The sequence below is a fragment of the Canis lupus genome, chromosome 1, assembly GCF_048164855.1.
Source record: "Canis lupus baileyi chromosome 1, mCanLup2.hap1, whole genome shotgun sequence".
NCBI lineage: Eukaryota > Metazoa > Chordata > Mammalia > Carnivora > Canidae > Canis > Canis lupus.
Genome location: NC_132838.1, coordinates 112,602,109 through 112,625,709, shown reverse-complemented (window position 1 = coordinate 112,625,709; position 23,601 = coordinate 112,602,109). Strand labels below are relative to the sequence as shown.

Here is a 23,601-nt window from a genome sequence, read left to right as displayed (position 1 = left end):
CCCACTTCCCCAGGAAAGGCCAACAGTCCCTGCCACCCCCTAACCTGGTTCTCTTCCCCACAGGAAGGAAAACCTTGGTTACTGTGTAAGAAACCTGAGCTCCTAGGCCCTTAAATGAGGGATTGGGAAAGCCAGGAGGCCACAACCTCCTGTAGCCGCAAGGGAGCAGAAAGCCGTACTGCGCCTCGGGAGGAAGAATGCAGGTTCAGATTTAAGAGGTGACCGTCCAGAAGGTACGAAGAGCCAGCTGAAAAGGGATTCCAGGTAGAGAACTGTTGCTCATGACCAGTTTGGTTTCCAAAGCTCTGGGCTAGAGAGCTGGCTCACCTCTGGGAATAAAATAAAATAGTAGTACTTTCAGGAATAAAACAAGAGCAAATGCGGTTGGGACGGGTTAGGACTCCAAGGCAGTATTCCCTTGGACAGATGAGGAAACTGAGGCCCAGAGAGGAGGGCAGCAGGCCTGTGGTGCCAGCGGCGGATGATGCTCCAGCACCCTACCCTTCCTCCAGCCTGATACTGGGCAAGGAACCCCAGGATCTCATCAGCTCCTTCCCCCAACCCACAAAGAAAGAGTCCTAGGGAGCCTTGATGCCCACCCTAAGCCCCAATCCAGGGCAGTTTTATTGGTGCCATTTGTAAAAGGCCTTTCCCATCAGCCCCAAGCCTTTGCCTTCCCTTTCTGAGAAGGAAGTTGCTGATCCTGGCCCCATGGGTACAACACACTTGGTCTGATACTGCTGCGATGCATGTGTGACACTCCAGGTGCAGGTCCTTGTGCAAGTCTGCATCCAACCATGGGCAGCAGGAAAATGTGGAGAGCCAGGTCTGTGTATGGAAGCTGGGCAGAGCCCTGGCTGGCTGTAGAGATGTGTGGGCAAGGTGAGCAGGCCCCGTGTACACCTGAGCCCCAGTGCCCAGTGTAGCTGAGGTCCAGGATTGGGGGCAGTAAAATCAGAGATCCTGAGAGAGAAGCCCTTGGGCCAAAGACATGTGTGGCGGCCAGGGCAGGAGCCCAGGTGAGATTCCAGAGGGGGCAGTGCGCATGTTCGCGCACAGCCCAGGGGCAGGGACACTGTGTGCAGGGGGCCTTTGGTGAATGTGTAGCTATGCCTCCCTCCCTTTCTGATCTGCATGCCTGAGTCCCTGGCCTCCTGAAGCTGGGGGTACACACCAGAGGGTAGGGTGGGGAGGAGGTTGGGAAGGAAACTCAGGTGGAAGTGGTTTAGGCCTCAGAGCCCACATCCTGTGGGAGAGTCTGTCAAGGAGCCAGGCCATCTGTCCCAGTCCTCAGAGCTGCTGGAGTGACAGTCCTCTAGGGGCAGAGATGGATGTCCTCTGGGGGAGGAAATGGCCCAGAGGCTAGGAGGTGGGTTTAGTCCTCCCCGTTCCAGGATCAGGAGGCCTCAGTCGGGCGCCGTCCCCCCTCCTCCTCCATCAGCAGCAGGCGGCGCCGGCCGGCCTCATAGTCGGCCTCGTCCACACTGACCAGCAGGCGGACAGCCTCCCGGCCCACGGCCTCACGAAGGGCCTCAGTCAGGAACACGCCCCGCAGGGCCTGCAGCAGGGCACCACTCAGGTAGTCGCCCCAGAAGGCGTCCAGATAGGAGAGCTCTGAGAACTTGATGTCGCAAACCACGGAGCCCAGGTCTCGTGAGCGCAGCACTGCGGTGGCCTGCCCAAACACGTCCAGCTGCCGTGCCAGCGCCTGGGGCCGCCGGGATGCCACGCCCTGCTCCAAGGCAGGCCCGTGCTCACAGTACTCTGCTCGCACCCTGAGCCGGATGTCTGCGGAGAAGGAGGGACCGGTCAGGAACGGGCCAACACTTCACACACTGTGCAATGGGACTGGGGGATACAATGGGACTGAGGACAGAAACCCTTTCTCTCACCTTTCCTCCCCCCACAGGCTCCTCCCACTGCCCCATGGGTTGCACTGCACCTACCCACATCCTTCCCCCTTCTGGCACCCACACCCAAGGATGGGTGACACCCTCCCATGGCTTCCCTCCTGTGGCCTGGCCTCCGTTACCTCCTTCCTGACCCCACAACCTCCTCTCCCCTCACGTGCCCCACTCTAGCCTTAGCACTCTGCTGTACCTCCACTCACCAAGCAGGTTCTATCCATCCCTGCCCTCTCCTTTGACTAAGGATGCTCTGTGTGTCCCTGTAGCACTTGCTCCCTCACTTCCTTCAAATGCCACCTTCCCAATGAAGCCTCCCCAACCTCCCCATTGAAAACTTCACCACCAGCACCCTGGCCCCCCACATTCCCAGTCCCTCACACCCTGCTCCATTTCTTCCCAAGGCACTTACCACCTTCTAACCTCCTCTGTGCTCTCCCTTATACTGTCATGCTTATCACCTGTCTCCTCTGGGTGAGCCTCCTGTGAGCCCCCTGAAGTTAGGGGCTGTCTGGTTTTGTTTTTGTTTTTAAAGATTTTATCATTCATTCATGAGAGACACAGAGAGGCAGAGACACAGGCAGAGGGAGAAGTAGGCTTCCTGCAAGGAGCCCAATGTGGGACTTGATCCCAGGACTCTGGGATCAGGACCTGAGCCAACGACAAGAGGTTCAACCACTGAGCCACCCAGGTGTCCCCAGGGGACTGTTTTATTCACGTGTGTAGCCCTGTGGCACACAGTGGGTGTTCAATACATATTTGTGAAAGAACCAATGCATGGACCAACGGATTTGCTTTGAGGCAAACGGCCTCACGTCCTCCTGCCCTCAGAGAGACTCCTGTGGGGCCAGCCACATCCTCAGCACCCACCCACCAAGTGAGCACCACCCAGGAGTCTCAAGGCTGGACCTGGCTGGATCTGCTGGCAGCAGGTGCTCTTTACCCTCAGAGGCTGCTGAGATGGTGGGCTGTAAGCCCGGAGCTCCTGGGGGCCACCTGGCCACCAGGAGGGGAGAGTATGAAGCCTACCCAGGGTCAACAACAGAGAGGAAGGAAGAAATGGGGGTTTCTTATGCATCCCCCCGAACACCCAAATTTGCAACTACAATCAATGCCCTTTCTGCTAAGGCCAGTCTGAGGTGAGTTTCTGTTGCTTACAACCCTACCCACATCTGCCCAAATGAGAGGACAGCTCTGCAAAGGGCACAGGCTCCAAGACTTCTTCCTAGACTGCCCCTGTAAATGTGTCCTCAGGCGTATCACACCTCCCTGTGGGATTACTGAACTCCCACTTGTGACACAGGCTACTAAGAGAACCTCCTCTCCAAACAACACCGGCTGTGAGGATCAGCTATGAGCTGGAAATGACAACAGGCACTACCCACATATGAACTTGTTTAATCCATGAACACCCCGTAAGGCAGGCCCTATTATCACCCCAATTTACAGGTGAGCAAATGGAGGCAAAGAGAAGGGAAGTGATTTTTCCAAGGTCACAAGGCCAGGGAGTGGTAGTGCCCCACAGAGGTCATTGAACCTCCTGTGCCCCACAGGGCAGCTTCTGGTCAATGGAAACGATTCTAACCCAGGAGCCTTAAGGCACCAGCTGTGTGACCTGGCACAAGCCACCACCTCTCTGAGCCTAGGTTCTTGCCTGAACCAGGGAATTCCGACTCTGGAAGGCTGCTGAAAGGATTAAAGAGAGAGCAATGGATGGAAAAGAAGTGGCTAGCACTGCAAACAGTGCCCGACGAGTGCTCCAAGAATGGCAACCGCCAACAGTTCCAATGTGCCAATGCTTTACCCCTAGTATTCAGAAGGACCAGCCCTGTAGGGGCAGGGGCCACATGCAACCCATTTGACAGATGAGGAAACTGAAGCTCTGCAAGGGGAAGTACCATGTCCCCATCTCCCTTAGCCTTCCATACACAGTGTCAGCAGCAGAGCACAAGGTAGAAGGCAGGTCCCTGCTGCCCCAGATGACTTCTCAGTAGCACCCACTTCCTCCTCCCACCTAAATAAACCCTTTCTCTTTCTACCTCAAGGAGAACCTCATCCTCTCTGCCTGAAGCCCAGGGCAACCTACCTGGCCTTGGCCCCTTGGACTTCCCACAACACTCAGGCCCAGCTCCTTCCATCTTAAGAACCACACAAGAAAAAAAGAAAAAAAAAAAAAAAAAAGAACCACACAAGACCTCTAAGCCCACAACCTAGACTCCCAGGGGCGTCTGACCATGCCCTCAATTGGTGTGGGCCAGGGAGCAGGGGATTGGGAGGGGCAGCACCTGTCCAAGGCCACACGAAGCAGCTCAGTGGCAGAGGCACAGAGCCAGGTGGCGGAGTCCGACAGACCTTGAGGCGAGTCCCGGCTCTGCCACTCTCTAGCTGTGGGGCCTTGGGCATGTGACCTCACCTCTCTGAGCCTCAGTTTCCCCATCTGAAAAACATAAACAGACAAACAAGAGGTCCCTGCTGCATGGTGCAATCGTGAGGATTCAATAAGGCAACTCACAAAGCACTTGCCCCAGGGCCTAGGACATAGAAGGCACCCAGAAACAGGAACTGTGATTTCGACACCCACCACTCTACCCCATGGCTCCTGCTCAGGCTTGGCTCTCTCTTGCTTGGGCCCCTTAGTTAACTCCTCCCTCAGTCCCCACTGCATTCTCCCATGCTCTGAGACTCCAGGTGCAAGGGCAGCACCCCCAGCACAAGCCTTACTCACTCACACAATGACCTGTCTACCTCCTCTGCCCACAACAGCCCCATTCACCCGCCAAGGCTCAGCTTGCGAGACCACATGTCCTGAGCCTGTGAAACCCTCCTAGATGGCCTTTCTCCTCAGCACAGATGGGTATTCAACCTGTGGCAGAAACTGTTCACCCACAGCCTACCCCCAGCATGGGAAGTGGAAGGACAACAGGACCAGGATGGACTAGTGTATGTCTCAACCATTCTTTCATTTGACAGATGTATTTACAAAGTGCCAGGAACGCTAGCATGGCATGCATGCCTGCCACCAGTGTGCCTAGGAGATACGAAACCCCAGTTAGGGAGCACCTCTCATGGGCCAGGCCCTACCCAACGGTTCTCCAGATCTTCAGCCCCAAATCCCCACCGTACTTTCCTATCTCCATTGACAAATGAGGAAATCCTTCACCACGCCACAGCCCAACCTCGGGCCTGGAACACAATAGCATGACACACATAGAAAGAGCACAAGGAGACTCCAGGAGGGAAAAGAAGACCTGCATTACCTGAGCCTCCCTCTACTCCCCCTAGCCAGGAATCAGAGGCAACAGGTGCAATCTCTCCTTTAGTCCTCACCAAAATGACCAAAAAACAATAGATGATCTCCATATAGCATTTACTGCAGACTAGCACACACACGGCATGTATTGACCCTCTGATTATCCTTGCAACCTTACAGGACAGTGCTGTTACCTCCTTTCAGCAAATGGGGAAACTGAGGCACCCAGGATGAGTCACCTGCCTGAGGCCACACAGACAGGAAATGGCAGAGCTGGAGTTCCAACTGGGGTGCCTGGCTCCAGAGCCCAAGCTCTTAATTACCTCTGTTCTGTTTGCTGCCTCTCACACAACAATACACAGAAACCTGTAATTAAAAGACATCCCAAGGGCCACGAGAGAAAATTAGAGAGAACGAGGTGTAATTTAGATGGTAACAATCAGAGAACCTCTCTAGGAAATGACACTGGAAGTAAAATGCGACGAACAATCAGGTCGAGAGAGAAAGAGAAGGAAAAGCAGCCTTCCCAGAAGACAAACCGGCTCGCAGGAAAGTCTAGAAGCTGAATGTGAACTTGAGGCTTTCACAGGCTGGGGGCCGGTGTGGCTGGAGCACATGGAGAAGGGCGCCACGGGAATGAGCAGAGGTGCGGGTGGAATCATGCGGGGCAAGGTGTCACAGCCTCTGGGAGGGGACCACAGCCCTCCGCACCGCAGTGGCCACTTCCATAAAACCTCACCCCGGCACCTGCTCTCCTGGGGCTGGTTGGGGGATCACACGGCTGGATGCAAGTGAGGAACAGAGGCCAGTGCCTTGCACATAATGAGCCCTCTGAGGGCCACAGGAAGGATACAACCTCACCCCAAAGGACTCCGCCTGTACCCCAGAAGCAGCCTGGCAGTCTGGGACAGAGCCAGGGTGGCAGTCGGGGAAGGACAAAGGCGTTCAACCCAGGAAAGATGCAGCAGACACGGAGAGAAGTGAATGATCCAGGCCCAGGTGTGTCAGGAAGGAACAGAGTGGGGAAGAGCATGGGCCAGGGGCTGGCTGAACTGTGTCCTCTGGCCAGAACACCAAGCATGGGCCAACGGTCCCTCTCCACTTGGGCAGCTGGATGGAGAGGCTCACTGGCCCCAAGGCAGAGGCCGTGGCTATACTCTCCTTAGTGAGGAGAGCTGCTCTTGCTCCCACACTCTGGTGGTCCCCAGCACTCTCTGGTCCTCCTGCCCCACACCTCAACCCCCTCTCTACTAGGACAGAGGGAGATGTGGAGGGAAACTGGCAGGGATTCCCAGTGGGGGACCAGAGAAGGGACAGGCCAAGGGGGAGAATGGCAGCCAGGGTGCTCTGATGGAAAGACCCCTGCCCCTCCACAGCCATTCCAGATGCCCCTCTGGACAACAGAGGCACCCATCCCTTGCTTTAGTCTCTTCCCCAGGATGTGGCCAGCATCATCACATCAGATACGAGCTTCTGCTAAACTAACAGATGGAGGCAATGAGGAGCCACTGCCACCAATGTCAGAGAAAGATAAGAGCCACTACCTGCTTCCCAATGGAAGGCCACACCACCACCTGGGGAGTGAGCTTGAAAATAAAACCAAACATCACATCAGAATCTGATCAAGTCTCTCTAGACCAACTACCGATTTTCAGGAAACAGACTATAGGGGACTGTATCAATCACCTCAACTGTGGGATTCAACTAACAAAATCCAGTCTTGGGCAGCCCCAGTGGTGCAGCGGTTCAGCGCCGCCTGCAGCCCAGGGCGTGATCCTGGAGACCCTGGATCGAGTCCCACATCAGGCTCCCTGCATGGAGCCTGCTTCTCCCTCTGCCTGTGCCTCTGCCTCTCTCTCTCTCTCTCTCTCTCTCTCTGCATCTCTATGAATAAATAAATAAAATCTTAAAAAAAAAAAAAAAACTTAAAAACAAAACAAAACAAAATCCAGTCTTTAGGAATCACTACAGGACTACTTTCAACAAATACAAAGCTAAAGGGATGGGGAGGGAGAGAGAAGTGACATGACGAAGGAAATATCAGAGATCAGGAGAGACTTAGAGAGCCAGCAGACAGCTCCTGGTTGGCTCACACGGAGCATTTGCCTTTGGCTCAGGTCATGATCCCAGGGTCCTGGGATGGAGTCCCACATCGGGCCCCCTGCTCAGTGGGGAGTCTGCCTCTCCCTCTGCCCCTCCCCCTGTTCCTGCTCTCAAATAAATTAAATTTAAAGAACCAGCACTTCTGAGACAACCAGACGTTGGAGCACTGATTAGACATTTAAACAGTTAAGGAACTTAACTTTCGCATGGTGATTTTTCAAAAATTCTGATCCTTTAGAGGTACACAGTGAAAAATCCACAGATGAAATAAAAAGACACCTGAAAGTGACTCCAAAACCATGGATGGTGCAGCAGGATCACCCACGAGTTGATAATGGTGGAAGCACAGTGAAGACGGGGGAAAGGGGTCATCATGCTGGTGTGTCTGCCTCTGTCCCTTCACCACAGAAAACGGGAAAAAAGTCCATTCTGCCACTCAAATCCTCTGGCTGCTTTCCGTCATTTAAAGCAAAGAAAGCACTGGCCCATGCTGCTGGCCCTGAAGGATGAGCCCCACACCTCCCAGCAATCTCCCCTTTACTCCCTGGGCTCCAGTCTGGCCAGCTTCCTCACCATCCCTTCACCACCACTGGCTCACCCTTACTCAGATCTTGGCACCTGCTGTCCCCAGATCTAGAGCACTCTTCCCCGGTCATCCACACACTCTGTCTCTTCCAAGAGGGCTTCTGAGACCACCCTACTACCCACACATCTAAAGCTGAATTTTCCATCTCTCTCTACCCCCTTGCCCTGCCTTCTCATCTAAGCTGCCATCTGAAGTTTCTGTGTCTTGGTTTTCTCCTCCCATCAAAACACATGCTCCATATGCACAAGCGCCTCCCATCCCTGCTGTGCCTAGTGCGTAATAAGTTCTCTAAGAATACACATGGAATAAGAGAATGAACCAACCCTGCCACTCTGCACAAGGAGTGCTATCTCCCCTACCTCAGGGCTGTCTTGAAAATTCAGGGCCAGGCGAGTAGTATGCCCAGCACAGTGCCCGATGGATAGCCTTGAAAGGGATGTGGAAACTCAGAGGATCTGTGTCCAAACCCGGGGTACTCCAGACACTCTTCTTCCCCTTCGGAAACCCAGAGTTTGGTCTGGTTCTACCCCTCTGGGGAGGGCACCTGACTAGGGGCAATCCCCACAGCGGTCACACACCAGGGGCAAAAATGGCAGATCACGCAGGTCTGAACGAGCCTTCTTCCACCCCTGGTACTGGGCCTCGTTAAAGGTGAGCCATCCCAGCTTTCAGAGGGAAGGAACCACCAGTGCCCTTACTGGGAAGGGCCTCCCTCCAGCCCCACCCTGCCTAGTGAGTCAGCAGTTAGACCTGCTTACAGTCCTCCCAGCAAGACCCAGCCACACCCTGGGTAACAACCTCCCTGCCTCAGCCCTGCCCTCCGGGAAGAGACCTGAGGCCTCTGCAGGCAACAAGACCCCTCCCCAGCCCCAGCTCAGCAGGCTCCCTAGGGAGGCAGTGACTCCCTCTGCTACAGCCAGCCAGCCCAGTGGCTCTGCTCATTGCTGCTGGCCCACCGGGCAGCCACTCCCTCTAGCTGAGGGTTGTTGGAGGACACTGGCTGGCTCTATTGGTCTGTTCCTCCTGGCAGCACTCAGCACAGGTTATCTGCAGCCTCATCCGTGGAGTGGATGTGACACTCAAGAGAGGGAACCAAAGAGGTGTGGGCTGAGTGAAAGAGAGCACGTCTACACCCCTTAGAACCAGCTGGAATTTCTCGAAGGCAAGGTCTAAGCATGAATCTCCACAGCAGAGCCCACCACCCACCTGACCTAACACACCTGCAGGCCCAGGCAGCCCTTCTCCCCAAGAGAACGTCCCTGGGCCATACCTCCCTCGTCTCCTGCATGGGCTGCCCAGCTGCTTCACTCCATTATCTGCTCCCTTTTCGTTTAATTTATGTAATACCTACCTGGCACGGCACATACTCTTTATATGCCTGACACGCTTCTAAACACTTCATAAATCAAAACTCGTGGGCAGCCTGGGTGGCTCGGTGGCTTAGCACTGCCTTCAGCCCAGGGCGTGATCTTGGAGACCCGGAATCGAGTCCCACATCAGGCTCCCTGCATGGAGCCTGCTTCTCCCTCTGCCTATGTCTCTGCTTCTCTCTCTCTCTCTGTGTGTGTCTCCTGAATAAATAAATAAAATCTTTAAAAAAAAATAAAAAATAGGGCAGCCCCGGTGGCGCAGCGGTTAACGCCCCCTGAAGCCCAGAGCATGATCCTGGAGACCCTGGATCGAGTCCCATGTCGGGCTCTCTGCGTGGAGCCTGCTTCTCCCTCTGCCTGTGTCTCTGCTTCTCTCTCTCTCTGCATCTCTATGAATAAATAAATAAAATCTTAAAAAAAATAAAAATAAATAAAAATTAAAAAATTAAAATAAAAAATAAAATAAATATATCAAAATTCGTTTATTAACTAATTTTCCAGATGGAGTCAGAGTTCCATCAAAAGCAGGTATCAGGGATCCCTGGGTGGCGCAGCGGTTTGGCGCCTGCCTTTGGCCCAGGGCGTGATCCCAGAGACCCGGGATTGAATCCCACATTGGGCTCCCGGTGCATGGAGCCTGCTTCTCCCTCTGCCTGTGTCTCTGCCTCTCTCTCTCTCTGTAACTATCAATAAATAATAAAAATTAAAATTAAAAAAAAAAAAAAGCAGGTATCCGATCACCTAGCTCCCCTACTGAAAACCCTAAGTAACACCTGCTGTATGGAATAAAATCCCAACTCCCATCTACTCCCAGGTCTGCCAGGCCCAGTGGCTTGGCTCCTGCCAAGCTCCTCCACCCACTCCCCACCCTCTGTTCATGGCACTATCTAAAGTGAGCTTTAGTTTCACTGATCTGTCACCCTACTAGAAGGTCGCCTCCCCAAGGGCAGGGACCTCACTGCTATTCCTGTCCCAAGCACACTGCACATAACAAGACAACCCACAAACTGGAACATAGCGCATAGCGCGGGCCTCAAGCCAGGCACCGTTGTGGACATATTACCAGGTTAAATCATTTTCTCTCTCAACAACCCTACTCGGAAAGCACCGTATCAGCCTTGTTTTACACAAAGGATTCGGCCACCTGCCCAAGGTCAAACGGACTATTTAAAGGCCAAGGCTAAAAGATGAATCTGGCAGCCTGCCCCAGGATCATTTTCTACCCATATGTTATTCCACCCCTACAGAAGAAATGACTGTAGGGTAAGTGAACCCGGAAAAATTTTTTCTGAAAAAAACAAATGAAACTGAGAGCAAGGGGTCGTCAGTAAAAGCTTCCTGAAGGAGGTAGTACATGTGATCCTTCAACTACGGACAGGACAGACAGGACGTAGAAAGCAAGGGGCTGATGATGAACAGAAGCCACTGCCTACCCACTAGGTGTGCCACTCTCCGGATCAGTGTCTGTCTCTGCCATGCTCTGGCTCAGCACCCGGCCACTGGCACTATACATGCATTCACCAAGGCCCACAGACACCTACCACAGGTCACTTTGCCTTCTGAGGCAGGTCTGGCTGGCTCTTGCTGCTGCTGCTGAGGGGTGGTCGGGGCCCCTCTCCGCCGCCGTCTGGCACCACCACTGGGCCGGCCCCGACTCCGCCGCTGCCGCTTGGTCGGTGGGGAGCCTGAGGAGAGAAAGATGGGGCACACTGAGGGCCAGGATAACAGGTAGAGCAGATAGGCAGGTGCCTGCTGAAGAGATTAAGGCTTGTCTCCATGCCAAGAGATCCTGGATGAGCCCCTCCACTTCCTGGGCCTCAGTTGGCCTCGGCCATAAAATGAACAGGGAGTATATCCAACCTAGCATCATCTAGAAGAGCACACCCTACTACCGGGCAGCCCCACTCCCATGTGTGACCCTGAAGAAGCCCCTGCACCACAAGGCCAGGAAGCAAGCATGACAACAAACCACTGGGGCATCTTCCTAACTGTCTAAATGTGAACACAATGTAAATATCCAGCAAGAAGTACATAGGGTAACTCCTAGGGCAGATTGGTTAGTGAAATAAAAGCAGAGTCAAACAACTGTCTACAATTTGCTACATCTGTGTGAAAAAAGAGAGAGAAAATAAGCATATATACACATTTGTTATTTTTGCAAGACAAAACACTGTAAAGATAAATTGGAAATGAATGGAATTAGTTACCTATTCACTAGGAGTGGGGGGCAACAGTGGAAACGATCCTTCTGAGAACATCTTTCTCACCCATGTTAGTTCTGACCTTTGAGTCGTGAAACTTATTTTACATACTCAAAATATTAAAGAGACCCCAAAAACCCCCAACCATAAAATTAAACAGAAATAAATGAACCTAGTTGTATATATAATTGGTAATTCGAACAGAAGAATTATTTCAAGTAACTTAGAAGAACACTCTGACTATAAACTCTCAGTGGGATATACTCCTAGGGCAGGAAGAACCAGGAATAAATGGTATGCTTCATTCAGGAGATACAGTCAGCAGCGGTGCTGGTACTGATGTACTTTCGAAGCTATGCCTGTCGTAAAACAAAGTAAACAAACCTATTATCACAAAGTTATTAATACCTAAAATTTTTAGAGTACCAAAAAAAGTCTTTGTAGTATTAACTTTGAAAACACTAAAATAGGGCAGCCCCAGTGGCGCAGCGGTTTAGTGCCGCCTACAGCCCGGGGTATGATCCTGGAGACCTGGGATCGAGTCCCACGTCGGGCTTCCTGCGTGGAGCCTGCTTCTCCCTCTGCCTGTGTCTCTGCTTCTCTCTCTCTCTCTGAATAAATAAAGCTTTAAAAAAAAAAAAAAAAAAGAAAACACTACGATAATTTATTTTTGGAGACAGAAAGAGAAAGCGAACACACGTGTATGAGAGCAGGAGAGACAGGGAAAGAGAGAACCCCCAAGCAGGCTCCATGCCCAGCACAGACCCTGACATGGGGCTTGATCCCATAACTCTGAGATTGTGACCTGAGCCAGAATCAAAAGTTGGCCACATTACTGAGCCACCTCGGCGCCCCAAAATAACGAATACAAATTTCTTAAAAGCAATTTCTAGTTCTGTTCACTAAAAAGAGTCTGGAACAGCACACACACTCAGCACCCAGGTCTGGGTCTCTAAATGCCAGTGCCTCTAAAAGAAACAGGCTTCTGGAAATAGCAGATTCCAGGACTGGGGAAGGAAAAGTACAAGTTGAGTCCAGGACATCTCACTGTGCCACAGAGGAGGAAACCCAAAGAATGATGGAGCCACATCAAAAAGACAGTAGGAGCTAGTCAATTTGAACCTCAGGAAGAATGACTAATAGATTCTAACACAGTAAATAAATAACAATACAAGAATACATAGTGCTGCTCCCTCTCCCCCCAAGAAAAGAGAGAGAAATAAAAGAAAGTCCTGAAAGAACGCCAGCTAACAGACACTGAAAAATAAGAAAAGAATAAATCACCGTTTTGGGAACACCAGTGTAATCACTGGTTCGGGCGGAGATCGCCAACACATGCTAAAGCCACTGGGGATGGCGTTGGGGAACAGAATGTGCCAAAGTGTCACCCCACAGATTGTCTAGCCATTAAAGAGGAAAATGTCGGTTTACCAAGGACAAATATGGCAGACACCACCTTACCCGAGTGATCAGACTTGCCTACTCACAAGAAAACCAGATCTTAAGCAGCCTGAGGTGTTCCAATGTGAAACACATGGCATCAACCAAGGAGCATTCCTGCCAAAACATGTAACCTGAATCTAATCAAGCCTCCTGACCCACTTTTTATTGCACCTTACTTTACTAAACTCTCAACCCTGGAAATTACTCTAACCTCTTCTGGCCACATGTTTACATGATTTTTAAGTTTTTTTTTTTTTTTTTTTAAGTTTCAAGTTATAAACTATACACAGCGCCAGGTGGCTACTGCCATACCTGTCTCCTAGTATATGTGTGTGTGTGTTGGGGGGGGGGTTCCCACTTCACAGCAGATGCAGGGCACCAGAGGGACCAGCTTCAGTGACACCATGAGGAAATTATCAGACACTTCCAAAAACAATCAGGACATTCTGCAAAACAACTGGCCTGACAGGGTTAGGAACTCAACATCAAAGGAAAAAAAGAAACAAATATGGGATGGGAAAGGAGTTTACGTTCTAGAGTTAAGAGATTAAGGAATATAATAAATGAATGCAAAGAACCTCAACTATCAGTGGATCTTAAGAGTGGAGACAATCTTGGGGAGGTGTGAAAATGAGGATGAAAGAGAATTATTTATTTACTTCCGATAATGGTCTGGAGATAGTCTAGGAGAATCTCCTCATCCTCAGGAAATGCCTCCTGATTTAGGAGTAAAATATCCTGATGGCTACAACTTACTTTCAAAAGAGTTCACCCAAGAACCCCACTGTTACATATATACACACAAAGCCAAAATGTCAAAATGCTAAAATTACTGAATTGAGGCGGAAGATATGAGTACACTCACTGCACTCATCTTTCAACTTCTCTGTATGCTTCAAATTGTGTTTGAATAATTTAGGAATAGAGGAAGAGGAGACTGCCCACATGAACTGGCAGGGAAACTCAAAGAAACCCATTAAAGGTACTTGACATAAAAAAAAAAAAAAAAAAAAAAGGTACTTGACATAAATAAATCTCAGAAACACGTCCAGCAAAGTCAGCCATATGAACACCCACCATGTGATGTCATTCAGATGCACCATAAAACCACAACAAACAATTCCATACGTTGCTTCTGGACACATGCTTTTGTAGAATAAACACCACGCACAAAGCAATGTGGAGACGTAATGACCCCCTCGGGCCCCTTCCTTGATGGGTCAGGATGGAGCGGGTTCACCAGGATTCAGGAGGAAGAAAGGGACGCTGCCATCACACCCAGCTCTCAAGGCTCACCTGTCTCCCACTGACCCTGCTGAACCTCTGAGGTACCACTGGACTGGCGACGGCGACGACGGCTACCTTCAGTCCTTTTAGAAGAAGAGCCAGAGGAGGTGCCATAGTTGTAGCGTTCTGGAGACACTTCAGAGAGAGAAAAACGGAAAGAAATATTCACAGCCTCCAACCCCTCCCCGACCCAGGCTCCCATTCCCACCTGGAGATGGACTCCTGCCCCACTAGGTGCCTGAGTTCCCCAGAAGTCAGAGCCCAGACAGCCGCTCCCTCTCAAATGCTTCCTGCCCAGTGGTTGCTACATGCCTACAATGAGAGATGAGACCCGTGACCTTCTGGGGCTATCCAACCCATGTTTATAGCAGCTTCCAATTGTCAGGGCTGGATTCTGTAAGTCGAGTCATGGCCAGGATCCCTGCAATGTGGCCCCCCACCACCAATTGCCCCCAATGCTCCCTGAAGCCCCAAGAAGTAAGCAGGCTCCCCAAATTCCCTCTTCCGTAGCCCGACCTCCGCATATATTTTTCTAAATGCACTGTTGGCTCTCCTCTAGTGATGCCCTTCTCCTGGTTATCCAGTTCCCGTGGACTTTCTATGGGCAGGGGAAGTTTGCAATCCCCCTCCGCAACTAGCCACTGCACCTGATAACCCAGCCAAGGGCTCAACAGTTCAGGGCCTATGCACACACAGGACTTCTATCCCTTAAACCCTTGGGTTCCTCACCTTCTCAGAACTGCTCCTCCAGGAGTACTTCTCTCACAGGATTAAGAGCATCAACTCAGAGCCAAGCCAGCCAGGTTTAAATCCTGACTCCCACACTTTCTACCTGTGTCATCTTCAAGCCCCTGTATAAAGTGGTTTCTTACCTCCCCCTCTGCTCTTCGTTTGTCAGTCCCCTTTGCTCCTGCCACACTGGTCTCTGATGATACCAAACTCAGTACTGACTCAGGGCTTGAAAGCCTATCTTTCACTCTGCCTGGCATTTTCTCCTCTGAGATCTACGCACACCAGGAGTAGAGCCTCCATTCCATCACTTTCTCAGAAAGGTTTGGACTGGTTATCCAATCTGAGGGGAGCTCCCTTCACTAGAAGGCACTCTCTACTCTCTGCATTCCCGTAACTCTACTTTAGTCTTTCCATAACCCTATCTAAAAATAAACCATCTGCCTTGATGGCTGCTTCCCTCCACTAACCATAAGCTTCATGGAATAAACACTTTGTCAGTCCCAACACCCTGTACCTCCTGTACTCAGCACATAGGATTCAGTTCTTACATGGGTACAAGCTGCTTAACTTCTCTTAACCCGGTTCTTTTCCCTGTAAGGTGGAGACACTAACAGGGCTCCCCACCCCCACAGGATTACTGGGAGGATATAAGGCGACAGTTCACATGAAGGGCTTACCGCTGTTCCCAGCATGAAACAAGCCCTCCATAAAGTGGCCACAAACGTCACAGATGTGGCCAAATTCCACAAGCTCGTGTCTCCCAAAGCCATGTCTCCTCCCTGTCCTGCTCCTCATTGATACTCTCGAAGAAGGGGAGGAGCGAATGGGGAAGCAGGCTGATATGGTGCTGTCCCTATCAGGCCACCATGGAGGCCCAGCCAGGGCAAGGCCCCAGGCCTACCGGAAGTCTGTCGCCCTCCCATTCAACCATACCTGGCCGGCGCCTCTTGCGCGCCAGGTGCGGCAGCAGGTCGTGGCGCGCCAGGACGCGCAGGAGTTGCCCCAGCAGGCGAAGGTTGCTCTCGTCGCACTGTCCGCGGCGCTCCAGCTCCAGCAGCAGCTCCAGGCCGCTTCGGGCGCGGGCCAGACCGCCGGCCGCGCCGGGGGCCTCGTCGAGCAGGAAGGCCAGAAGCTCCAGCTCGCACTCGGTCAGCTGCCCACCCACCACCTCGAACATACGGTGAAGCGACAGCATCCCGTAGTAGTCCAGGCATTCATCCTCCTCCCAGCTCGGGGCCGGGGTCAACCCGGACAGCGCCATATCAGGGGGAGGGTGGGTGGCACCAGGGCCTAGAACCCACACAGCGCGGAGGGGACAGTGGTCAGCGACGCGAGGACCCGGGCCCTACTCGCGCCAGCGCGTCTCCCCAGCCCCGTGCTGCCGGGCAGGGCCACCTTCGCACCCCAGCCTTCCCGGCCGTCCGCCTCCCCCCAGAAAAGAATGGTATCGCCCGAGGTCCCCTAGTAACAGGTCGAGACGCTAGACCCCGCTCGTCCTCCCACCAGTAGGGCCCGCCCGGCCCGCACACCCCTCCCCAGGTGGTATGTCCCGAACCAGCCTCCGGATCCGACCGAGTGATCCGGTCCGAACAAGTGTGGGGGCCCATCCCGGGGCACCCTGCCAACCGCCCTTTGACTCTGGGCAGCACTGTCCGGACGTGCCCCTTGGCTCCGTCCTGTGGTATTGTCCGATCAGCGCCGCGGCTCCACCCAAATGGTACCGTCCGAAAGTGACCCTCTGCCCCCCACAATGGAGCCGACCAAAGCAGCCCTTCACCCCACACAGGTGGTGCTGCCCGAACCCGACCCCCTCGCTCTGTTAGGGCGGTACCGCTCTCTCCCCAACACCCAGGTGGCTCCGTCTACCCGCCACCAGTCGCCCTCAGGCCTCTCTGGATCCTCACCAGATTCCGGCGTCTGACGACTCCTGGGCGACGGCCGCAGCCACTTGTTTTGGATCTTTCTGGCACCTTCTCTATTATTACGCCTGCGTCACCTCGCCCCTCCTCCTTCCCCCAACTCGCGCAGGTGCGACCGCCACGCCCCTTGGGCGCATGCGCAGAGTGAAGCTTCCAAGCCCCACCCCCTCCGGGCCCGCCCCCAACCGTAGCGTCGGGGCCCCGCCAGTGCTGCGCCTGCGCAAGACGAGAGCGATTCCGCGTCTTGAGTTGGAACTGGTACTTGGTTGCAGGGTTGCTTCTGTCCGCCGGTGACTTAAGGTTGGGTCCCTGTTGCCCCACGTCAAGCCCTGTTGGAACTACCCAACTCAGGGACTACAGCCCCATCCTAAGCACGACCTAGACGCCCACATAACCGCTCCTTCCAGCTGCCTGTATGCAAGGAACCCCAATCGCCACCTTCCGGGCTTCTCATAGCCCCCAGGCCCCTTATGATCCGGACTTGAATGCTCCTCCATCAGACTGGCCCTTACCCCTAATGGCAACCAGGAACCTACGTCACAGCTGTGCCCATCTCATGACCCCAACTGGAATCTCTCTTCGAAGCCCCCATCACTAAGTTCCTACACCTCCCCCCCCCCCCCATCGAGGCTAGGAAGCTTTCCCATCTCACGTTAGAGACCAATACCTCCTTCCTGATTGCAATAGGCCCCTCCATCCCGACTGCTCACTTCCTGATGGCATCCAACACGGTCCCTTACTACAGTCAGACACCCTTTCCCTGTCTCAAACGCCCCCTCAACGACTCTTTCCAATCTCTGCCCTCAAAGATCAAGGGGCCTCCCAATGCCCCCTCTCTAACCTGCACTCTGGCGAGGGTAGATCCCTATTAAGACAACTGGAGTCTAGGCTGCAAGTCTGAGCATCTCCCCTGAGGTGGGGCCTTAGGCGTGGTGGCCACGGCCCACCCCCCCACACACACTTAGGTGACTCAAGGTCGAGACTCGCACTGTGCCTTGAAACAAGTCCTCTCCTCTGAGTGGTTCCCACCCCTGAAATTATCTCCCTTTGGAAAGCAGGGGACTTGGGTCCTGCTTGGCACTGGCTCAGCACTGTCGGCTTGGGCTGCAGCAGGGCCCTCAGAAGAGTCCTTTTCTCTAATGGCAACTGTCACCTATTAAAACCTAGTCCTGGGCCGGACACACAGTAGGCGTCCGATAAGTGAATATCCTTAAGTCAACTGAAGAGGGGGTGGGAAAGGAAAGCAATTTTGCAAACTGGTAAGGACTATGTCCGTGTTAGATGGGCTCTAATGAGCATCTACGGTGTATCAGGCCCTGTGCTGAGCGCTTTTACGTGTTTGATTTCAATCAACAACCTTTAATTTAAGGTGGATGTGATTCAGGTCCGTTTTACGCAAATGTAGAAGTGAGGCCCTGAGAGAAGTACCCCAGGTGTGTCTGGCTCCAAAGCTATGCTCTCAGCATAGCATCTGCTCGGCCTCTTCCTCTATGAAATAACACTTCTGTCCAGGTCTCCCGCCACCCGATTCACTCCATAGGCCCTGGCTCTCCAACGATGCCCACTTCTCACCGCTTAACTTTCTGATTTTTGGCAGAGCAGCCCAGGAGAACTGCGCAGGCGCTCACCTGCCCCCTCCCCAAGCTCCGCCCACGGGGCTCAGTTGTGTGCGTGGAGCAACTCGCGGCGCCCCGCCTGAGCGTCAACACGCAGGCGCGAGGGCGCGTGCCCTCCGCTGCCGGCTCTGATTGGCTGCCGCGGGTAAGGGCACCGCCCAATGGGAGGTGTGGATAGTGAGGGGTCCCGCACGCCAGGAGCAGAGAGGGTCTGTGTCAAGAGCGGCGGGGGCTGCAGGAGGCGAGAGAGACGGGTGAGGGCGCCGCGGGGCGGGCGGGGAAGAGAGCGCTGGGCGTACGGAGAGGGCGGAGGGAGAACGAAGGGGACACCGGGGGACGGAGAGCCGTGGGGCCTGCGTTAGGGCGGGAGCGGCGCGGAGTGGAAGGAGAGCGCTCCTTCCTCTGTGCCCTAGAGCATTGATTCCGCTCGTGCGGCGTGCAGGACCCTTCCTTGAGCCCGCCGCCCCCACCCCTGCCCCTTGCAGGGCGCTCTCGTGCCGCGGACTTGATTAAGTCTGATCGGTGAAAGGGGACGTATAGCGGAAAAGTTCGAACTTCCAGGCCCCTGGTGGGTTCTTTCCCGGAAGGACTTACTGACCCACCGTGTGAAAAGCCCCTATCCCCTCCGCACCAGTAGCACACAATCCCAAAATTGGGAAAGGAGGAAGGCAGACGAAAAGTCCCAAATTTTAGATTGCTCAGGCCACTTCTGAAGGGACATTGACAGGGTGCCTACTTTGTGTAAGCCTTCCACCAGGCCTTGGGCCTTACCCCATGGGAGTTCTGATGGAGTGTGGCTGTAAACAAGGAAAAAGCTGAACTCTGGGGCTCCAGGTCGACTCATTCCTTTATCGAATGGCTGTTGTGTGCAGGGCCGTAGTAACTGAGGTATTAGTGAGGGAGTTGGAATAAGTAGTTAAGAAAGAGTAACTCCTGGGCTTTTAGTGAATCATTTATTCAGGGACCATTTATTGGGCATCGAGTGAAAACAGGGTCACATGCTGGGCTGTGTTATTGTGGGAATTCACGGTCCAATGGGAAAGTTGGCCTGTTGTGAGAAGTGGAAGGGGCACAGGGAAAGTTAAACACTCATGGCCTCGCTTCCTGGAGGGAGCATTATTCATTCACAGAATATCTACTGAGTACCTGTTGCGGGCTAATCATTATTCTTGGTGCTGGAAATACATCAATGAGGAAGAGACCCAACTTTCCTGCTCTCTGGTAGCTTAATATGAGCAACTTTGCCTGCCTGGCTGTAATCTGAGCTCCACCTGCCCTTTGGAACTAACAGATGAGTTAAAGAAGAGATAGAGACAGTGGAGGTTGGATTCAGAAAATTAGCTGTGAGGGGTCAGTCATTTGCTAAAGGGTCTCTGAGCCCCTGCTGTGTGAAGAAGCCTTGGTTGGGTTGAGCCCACACATAAAGAAGGGGAGGTGGGGGCACGAACAGGGAAGTTAAAAATCCCTCTCCCAGGTCCATGGTTCTGTTGGTGACATCAACCCCTACAATAAATTAGACCTGCCTTGCCTGCATGGTCAGTCTGGAGAGGAGCACAGACTTGCATCCTGGGCTCATGATATCTGCTACGATAGAGGTGGCACAGGTTGCCATAGGAACCCCAAGGAAGAAGGAGTGGACATCACCCTGCGGATGCAGAGATGTTGTCAAAAAAGGCCTCACAAAGGAAGTGCTAGGTAGGGGTTTGCTAGACCAGGAAAGGAGAGAATCTTCTTGGCAGAGGGAATAGCCACAGCAAAGATTTCGGGTTCAGGAGTAATACTCTGGTGAACTACAAGTCATGGTTGTATTTGACGTTTCTCAGGTACCAGGGCCTTCATGGTCAGTAGTACTTTTACCTCATTTCACAGGTGGCAGAACAGTGTCAGAGAGAGGAAGTAAGTGGTGGAGCTCAGGTTCAAGCCAAGGGCATTCTGGTCCAAAGCCTGTGCTCTTGAGTGCTTGGCCGCATCTGTGTGTGTACATACGCTAGGAGGAGAGGTGGTGCCCAGTGAGGGAACTGCACAGGCAAAGGTTGAGGGGCATAAAGAGACAGGTATTCTTTTTTTTTTTTTTTTTTTTTAAGATTTTATTTGTTTATTGGAGAGTGAGAGTGAAAAAGGAAGCAGAGTGGGGAGGGCAGAGAGGGGGAGAAGCAGACTCACTGCTGAGCAGGGAGCCTGATGTGGGGCTTTATCCCAGGATCCCAGGATCATGACTGGAGCCAAAGGCAGACGCTTAACCAACTGAGGCACCCAGGCACCCCGAGACATGTGTCCTTAGAAAGGGGCAGCTGGCCCTCTGGGTAAGGAGGGAGGGTAGCATCAGAGGGGGCTGCCCCTGTCTTACAGATGCCCGGCAGCATGGTGCACGTGTCAGCCTCAGAATCCCACGTTCATTGAAGACTGAGGCACCAAAACTGGATCCAGGCTTGCTGATTGTAGAGGCTGGTGAGTAAGGGGATGGGCAGAGAAGCTCCTAAGCCACCTCCCCCTCCTGGGGCCCTGACGTTTCATCAGCTCCCCCTTCTTTTTCCAGGCACTGCCTTTCCCACCATGGCAGAGGTAGCGGCTGAGGTGGCTGAGCTTCCAACACAGATGTCACCAGGGGCAGTAGAGATGGCAATACCAATGTTAGGGGAGATGACAGAGATGTCAACAGAGGTGACAGAGATGACCCCTGGGGAGGCCCTGGCCTCATCCCTTTTCTTTCAGCATCACCAGTTCATGTGCTCTGAGTGTGGCAGCCTTTACAATACACTGGAGGAAGTCCTGTCACACCAGGAGCAGCATGTGCCCAATGTCACCGAGGACGAGGCTCTGGCCACCCAGGATCCAGGCTTGGAGCCAGAACTCCTGGCAGGGTCTGACGATGGGCCCTTCCAGTGTGGGGAGTGCAGCCAGCTCATCCTGTCCCCCAGTGAGCTCCTGGCCCACCAGGACGCCCACCTCCGGGAGTCTGCAAGCCAGATCCAGTACCAGTGTGGGGACTGCCAGGAGCTCTTCCCCTCGCCTGAGCTATGGGTGGCTCATCGCAAGGCCCAGCACCTTTCTGCTGCAGCAGCTGAGCCACCCGGGCCACCCCCGCTGCCCCCACCAACGCCACCACCTCCACCTCCTGCTCCCCCTGAAGTGAAGATGGAGCCCTATGAGTGTCCTGAGTGCTCGACTCTCTGTGCCACTCCTGAGGAGTTCTTGGAGCATCAGGGCACCCACTTTGACTCCCTAGAGAAAGAGGAGCAGAATGGTCTGGAGGAGGAGGAGGAAGAGGAAGAGGAGGAAGACGATGAGGAAGAGACAGAGGAGGAAGAGGAGGCGGTGGCGGAGGTTGGCGATGATGCCACAGGAGGCGACAGGGCCACAGCTGGTCCGGCCCAGGGCTGTGGGGATTGTCCCCAGCACCGGACTTCAGCAGAGGCCCGCCGGCGGCACCGACGGGCATCCCGGGGCCCCACATCGACAGCCCACCCCTTCCACTGCAACCAGTGCCAGCGCAGCTTTAGCTCGGCAAACCGGCTGCTGGCACACGGGCGGGCCCATGTCGGCGGCACACACGAATGTACCACGTGCTCCAAGGTGTTCAAGAAGGCGGCCTCCCTGGAGCAGCACCTGCGGCTGCACCGCGGGGAAGCCCGCTACCTGTGTGTGGACTGTGGCCGCGGCTTCGGCACGGAGCTCACATTGGTGGCTCACCGGCGGGCACACACTGCCAACCCCTTGCACCGCTGCCGTTGTGGCAAGACATTCAGCAACATGACCAAGTTTCTCTACCACCGACGCACACATGCGGGCAAGAGCGGGGCGCCCCCTGTGGCGGCCTCCTCTTCCTCCTCCTCAGCTTCCCCGGCACCCACCATGCCCGCACCTCCCCCGCCACCCCCTGCACCCCCCGCCCAGCTGCCCTGCCCACAGTGCCCCAAGTCATTTGCCTCGGCTTCCCGGCTCTCCCGGCACCGGCGCGCGGTCCACGGACCCCCCGAGCGGCGGCACCGCTGCGGCGTCTGCGGCAAGGGCTTCAAGAAGCTGGTCCATGTGCGCAACCACCTGCGGACGCACACGGGCGAGAGGCCCTTCCAGTGCCACTCGTGTGGCAAGACCTTTGCTTCCCTGGCCAACCTCAGCCGCCACCAGCTGACACATACGGGTGTACGGCCCTACCAGTGCTTGGACTGCGGCAAGCGCTTCACACAGAGCTCCAACCTGCAGCAGCATCGGAGGCTGCACCTGCGGCCCGTGGCCTTTGCACGCGCCCCCCGCCTCCCCATCACTGGCCTGTACAACAAGAGCCCCTACTACTGCGGGACATGCGGCCGCTGGTTCCATGCCCTGGCCGGCCTGCGACTGCACCAGCGGGTCCATGCCCGAGCCAGGGCCGTGACCCTGCCGCCGCCCCGATCGCCACCCCCAGCCCCGCCCCCACCCCCTGAGCCTCAGCAGACCATCATGTGCACCGAGCTTGGGGAGACCATCGCCATCATCGAGACGTCCCAGCCACTGGCACTTGAGGACACGCTGCAGCTGTGCCAGGCTGCGCTGGGGGCCAGTGAGGCGAGCGGGCTGTTGCAGTTGGACACGGCCTTTGTGTGACGTGGCCAAAGAGCGGCAATAAGAGAGTTTGGTTGCAGCAGCAATTGTGGGCGCCTCTGGGGAGAAAGGGGACCACCCCCCGGGTGCCAGCATCCACCCTGGCCTCTTACCCGCTGACTCCTCACAACAGTCCTCCCCAGGTCTCCCTCGCCACTTTTCTCTGCCTGACGGGATACCGAAACTCTGAGGTCTGATGCGATCTGTTCCAGGTCATCCCCACTGCGTTATAAAAGAGGGTCTGCCAAGGTTCTTTGTTCTGTATCCATCACCCTGGTGCCCAGCAATGTCAGGTGACCTTTCCTGAGCCCTGAGCATGTGCCAGGTCTGTGCGGGGCACTGTCTCATACCTCCTCGGGTTCTCACTTGTCCCTTAAGCCCTCACCTTCCCCGGACTTTGGGCACCCAGGACTTGGCTCTGCCTTGACCTCTGTGGACTTCCCTAAGCTCACTTTTGACAATGTGGAGGGAAATCTGTAGGTACCTAGGGACTCTGCAGCAGGCCAGGTGGTGCCGGAGCCCCAGGAATGACTCAGAGCCAGGCTGTACCCCAGGAGGTGCACAGTGGGGTAGGAGGAACACACAAGTACAGATCGCCTTGCTCTCTGA

General features: G+C 54.2%; 2 protein-coding genes across 9 annotated transcripts; one reads left to right on the top strand and one right to left on the bottom strand.

Annotated features, from left to right (window-relative positions):
- Positions 1-592: 592 nt before the first annotated feature.
- DEDD2 (death effector domain containing 2) lies at positions 593-16,939 on the bottom strand. The gene is made up of 5 exons (XM_072776189.1): positions 16,781-16,939; positions 15,810-16,166; positions 14,154-14,279; positions 10,755-10,898; positions 593-1,788 (listed from the first exon to the last, which is right to left on the bottom strand). The coding sequence occupies exons 2-5, from the start codon at positions 16,135-16,137 to the stop codon at positions 1,397-1,399; spliced, it is 990 nt and encodes a 329-aa protein (XP_072632290.1). The 5' UTR covers positions 16,138-16,166; positions 16,781-16,939; the 3' UTR covers positions 593-1,396.
- ZNF526 (zinc finger protein 526) lies at positions 16,459-23,601 on the top strand. 8 transcript variants are annotated; one of them, XM_072776055.1, is made up of 4 exons: positions 16,951-17,095; positions 18,393-18,556; positions 20,761-20,859; positions 20,948-23,601. In XM_072776055.1, the coding sequence occupies exon 4, from the start codon at positions 20,965-20,967 to the stop codon at positions 22,993-22,995; it is 2,031 nt and encodes a 676-aa protein (XP_072632156.1). In that variant the 5' UTR covers positions 16,951-17,095; positions 18,393-18,556; positions 20,761-20,859; positions 20,948-20,964; the 3' UTR covers positions 22,996-23,601. The 8 variants fall into 8 exon arrangements, with proteins under 8 accessions (XP_072632185.1, XP_072632182.1, XP_072632172.1 ...); XM_072776033.1 differs by having other exon boundaries at positions 18,393-18,665; XM_072776044.1 differs by having other exon boundaries at positions 16,972-17,095; positions 18,398-18,665.